Source organism: Leptonychotes weddellii, unplaced genomic scaffold, assembly GCF_054177405.1.
Source record: "Leptonychotes weddellii isolate Sample4059 unplaced genomic scaffold, ASM5417740v2 HiC_scaffold_16342, whole genome shotgun sequence".
NCBI classification, from domain to species: domain Eukaryota; kingdom Metazoa; phylum Chordata; class Mammalia; order Carnivora; family Phocidae; genus Leptonychotes; species Leptonychotes weddellii.
In genome coordinates, this window is record NW_027746010.1 from 1 (window position 1) to 4,531 (window position 4,531).

Consider the following 4,531-nt stretch of genomic DNA (forward strand, 5'->3'; position numbering starts at 1 on the left):
CTCCATGACGACAGAAACTCAGTTGTCTGGCACCTCACTCTTCGTGTCCTTTATCATATCCTTTAAGGAACTGGGAAGCACAAGGCAGTGCCCCCGAGGTCTGTGAGCTGCTCTGGCAAGTTCGAAGAACCTAAGGAGGAGGTGGTTGGAAACTCCAATCTGCCAGTGGGTCAGAAGCACAGGGAGCAGCCTGGTGCCTATGACTGGTGTCGGAAGGTGGGGTGGGCAGTCTTAGAGGACTCAGCCCTTAACGTGTGGGATCTGATGCCATCTTTGGGTAGATAGTGTCAGAATTGAGTTGAATTCTCGGACACTGGGACACTCAGCTGGTATCCTGAGAATTGCTTGGAGTTGTGAGTGGGGGATCCCCCATGTTGGAAATTGGGTGCTCAGAACCCTAAAAGAGCACAGGCGGAGTAGCAGGGAACTACAGGATCATATTGATTGTTCTTTTAAAGACGTTTTGACATCAGAAATTGTGCTTGTCTTCCTGCAGGCCATGGGGGATCAGGACTTACCTGGCGTGTTGGTGTCTGGATTGGAGGGATCTTATGGTATATGTGAAGATCATGTTGGAGATCTGCAGAAACACTTTAATCTCATTACCTTGCAAGAATTTTTGGAAAATAAAATGCAATTTGGCCCAAAGATCCAAGCTGTATATATCTGGGGAGGAAGGCCAGCTATTGACCAGGAGCTCCTGGGGAGCCTGCCCTCCTTGAAGATAATTGCCAGCGCAGGAGTAGGTCTCGATCACCTGGACCTGAAGCTCATTGCCAGCTTTGGTGTGAAGGTAGCCAACACACCACAGGCCGTGTCCAGCCCCACGGCCGACATGGGGATGGCTTTACTGCTGGCGGCCGCTCGCAGGGTCGTGGAAGGTAAACAGCCATTGGAGATGCTGGTTTTCCAAAGAGAGCAGATGACAGAGGATAGCAGAGATGATAACGTAATTTTGTTTTCAAACAACAAGTCTTTCCTGGGCCCTGACTTCTTCACACTGTATCCAGGACTTTGTTGCACTTGGGAATTGGGCCCATTGAGGGCCCGAGCCCAGCTCCCCGGCACATGGCGGCCTGCAGTCTGTCTGACGGCAGCCCTGTCCACCCCCCACCAGCTTCCACTCATTCCCTTGACAGTGGAATGGAAGTAATTTCATCATCTCCATGGAAATGCCCTGGGGGTCATTCCTTGGTTAGTCAGCAGTCTCTGCTGGGGTGAAGGCCTCCGAGTAAGAAGGCAGGACCTCTGCACACCCTGGACATCTCTGGGAGGGCCCCCAGGAAGGGCAGCAGAGCAGTTCAGCCCTTCCCTCTCCCTCCTGGTGGACTTGGGTACGAAGACACCTGAGGAAAGGGGAAGCGAGAACCAGGCTCTTTCTGGTCTGGCTGTGGTTCATGCGCATGCACACACATACCAACACCAACAAATTTTAACCAGAAGGCCTTCCTTAATGTAAAAGAAGCTGGTGTTTTAAAGCTTTCTACCAGGATGCTCTGGTTTTGTTACGAGGAAATTGCCGTTTGTCCCTCCCTTCAGCCCTTACAGAAACCTTTGTCTGTGGTCAGAGAGGCGTGAGCGCTGTGGAGTCAGAAGGCCCCAGGGAGGGTGTGGGCTTCTGTGTGTGGTGCCATCCCCACCACTCACTCTGTACCTTTTATATTTTAGGTCATATGTTGGCCAGTGCACCAGATACAGAGAAATTTTCTACAAATTGGATGGGTCAAGAGGTGACGGGGGCCACTCTGGGACTCATTGGCATGGGCAGCATTGGTTATAAGATTGCTCAGAGAGCCAAAGCATTCGAAATGAAGGTTCTGTATCACAACAGGAGACGCAGGTAAACATTCAGAAAATGGACCTGAAATTAACTGAGCAGAACTCGTACCGTTACGGCCTTCAATATGGCTTGGATATAGGATCCCCCCGTTTTTCATAAGACTCCCCTGCTCTTTCTCTCCAAAAAATAAGGATGATGGTCAAGAAAGCGATGGTGATTACCTAGGAATGTGGCTGAGACTTTTTTTTATTGAAAATATTCACCAAAAGAGATTTTAACTCACAATTGTATTTTTTAAATTTCTAAAGTGAAAGGGAGAAGCTGTCCATACCCACTGAGCAACTTGACTGGTCCCTTTAATACTGACGGACGTGTTGGCTCTCAGCAAGGGACCCGCGTCCTTGAGTGTGCAGGCTCTCCCTCAGCCCAGCGCCCAGGCTTGTTGGCTCCGTCTCCAAACAGCCTTCAGACCTGCCTATTCTCTCTCACTTCATCTATGCCACCGGCTCAGGCCCCGTCCTTTCTCACCTGAAATACATATTTCTCCTACGGGACTGCTCACTTCTGCTCTTGAACCTCCAGCCCTCCTTGCAAACCAGCCAGATGATGGCCATTGTTTACAGCCTTTCAGGGGCCTCCCACTGCCTGTGGACCACATTCCCAGCTGGTGAGGAACTCTTGGAGACATGGTGAGCTGGGAGATTGTCTTTTCAGTCAGTGTTTGCACTATGGACGGTGAAGAGACTTAGGTGTGACAACTTTCCTTGTGATGAACACGCACACACAGAGGCCAGGCTTCTTGCAGGACAAAGTGTGTGATGTGGGCACGGTGTTCGTCCTTCCTCGGGGCTGTCCACTGACCCAAACACATGTTAGGAGAGAATTTGTGTAATTTGGAATTCCAAATTTGTAGAGCCGTGGCGGCTGCCTAGGATGCGGTGACCTCTAGGATCTTGGAACCTCTGCTGAATAACCAGCTGTTTGGGGTGGCCCGAGCAGGAATTAGGATTGAACCAAAACAAAACACAAAAGTCTGCCTGCTTCAGACTCTGGGATCCTTGGTTTCTGCGTGATAAGCAGCATTCCTAGGCCCTTTCCTGTTCTGTTTGTGTGTTTTCTGGAAACCTGGATGTGTTTGTCCACATTAGTGATGCTCTGTGGTCACAGAAGTACATGCTCGTGCTGTGACTTGAGTGGAACCTACTTCCTTTCAGTAACGTTCTGTGGTCGCTGAGCGTGTGTCTGGTGCACTGTCGGGCTTGTACCAGGCTCTGGGGGTTCAAGTGACAAGAAGCTCCTGGCCTCAAGGGGCCTCAGTCTGGTGTGAACTCCCACAGACCCTGAGGCCTCCCCTCCGAGAACCCAGAGGTGCCCACGGGGTTCCCGTGGGTCCTGGAGCCAGTGGTGACAGGCCACGTCCTTGGCTCCCCTCAGAACCTCCTTCCTGGGGCAATGTGATGAATTTCTGATTGGAGAACGTGGTTTTTCTTCCTTGTTCCTTCATAGGAAATTAGAGGAGGAGGAAGCTGTTGGTGCCACTTACTGTGAGAGCCTGGATGACCTGCTTCAGCGATCAGACTTCGTGCTGTTGGCTGTGAGCCTGACACCCCAGACCCAGAGGCTGATTGGGAAGAGGGAGCTGAGTCTGATGAAGCCCACGGCCATTCTCATCAACATCGGCAGAGGTCCTGTCTCCACGGAGTGTGGGCCCGGGGGCTGGACAGTCATGCAGGAGGAAATGCCCCGGCCATGCAGCTCCTCTGATCTGCCTTTCTCCCAATGGCTGTGGCGTCCAAAAGTCCCCTGAGATGGGGATGCTGAGTTTGAGGGAGTCTACTTCCTGTTTAGAGATACTTCTGATTTTTGTTTTCACATCATTTTGAAACTCAAATTAATAACAAAAAGGATGAGAATGTTACAATATGGGGCTTTCACAGCCCAATTTGGGCATCTACTTGGGGTAGGGGCATTAGGTTTGGTTTTCCAGGTGTAATTAAGCAAAATTTATGGGGATGAATTTTCTGAGCCTTCACTTTAAAAAGTAAGTAACTTATTTATGTAGTGCTTTGTGTTTATATACAGGACGTAGTTGCATGTGTTGTGAGTTGGTTGGTGTGGCACTTATAAAGAATCTGAGGATCAGTGCTGCTTGCTGTCAAACATCCAGGCCATGCACCTTTGTGGGGTTCAGAGCCAGAGGACGTGTGACACCTGGGGCTACCAACAGCACATGTGTCTCATCCGTAAAACGAGGAAAACAGTGCTTGCCACCTGAGATTGTAATTTGTAAGAAATACAGGTTTGGTCATTCGGCTGTGGTCTTCATCCACAGTGCCTGGCTCTCTGCTCCCCAAACCCTCAACGTTTCCCAAGTGTTGAGAGTGCTAAAGGTGTCTTTTGTTAATGAAGGCGACTTTTGGAACCTACTCAAGCTGCCAGGAGGTCCAACCATGTGATCAGAGGGCTGGAACTTTTGGCCCCACGCCTGACCTCTGGGGAGGGGAAAGGGCCTGGAGGTTCAGTCAGCCAATGGTCAATGATTTAATCAATCGTGGCTATGCGAAGAAGCCTCCCTAAAAACCCAAAAAGGCTGGGTTCGGAATTTTCCGGATTGGTGAACACCTGGAGACTGGGAAGAGTGGCTGTCGAGAGAGGGCATGGAAGCTCCACACCCTTTCCCCAGACCGCTCCCTGTGCACCTCTTCATCTGGCTCTTGATTCTTACTCTTTGTCATACCCTTTAACAAACAG

At 50.5% G+C, this 4,531-nt stretch overlaps 1 protein-coding gene across 1 annotated transcript; it reads left to right on the forward strand.

The window, feature by feature from the left end:
* Positions 1–97: 97 nt before the first annotated feature.
* Positions 98–4,523, forward strand: LOC102738906 (putative 2-hydroxyacid dehydrogenase SH0752). Its single transcript, XM_081809984.1, has 3 exons — positions 98–881; positions 1,669–1,840; positions 3,287–4,523. The coding sequence occupies exons 1-3, from the start codon at positions 500–502 to the stop codon at positions 3,585–3,587; spliced, it is 855 nt and encodes a 284-aa protein (XP_081666110.1). The 5' UTR covers positions 98–499; the 3' UTR covers positions 3,588–4,523.
* The last annotated feature ends 8 nt before the right edge of the window (positions 4,524–4,531 follow it).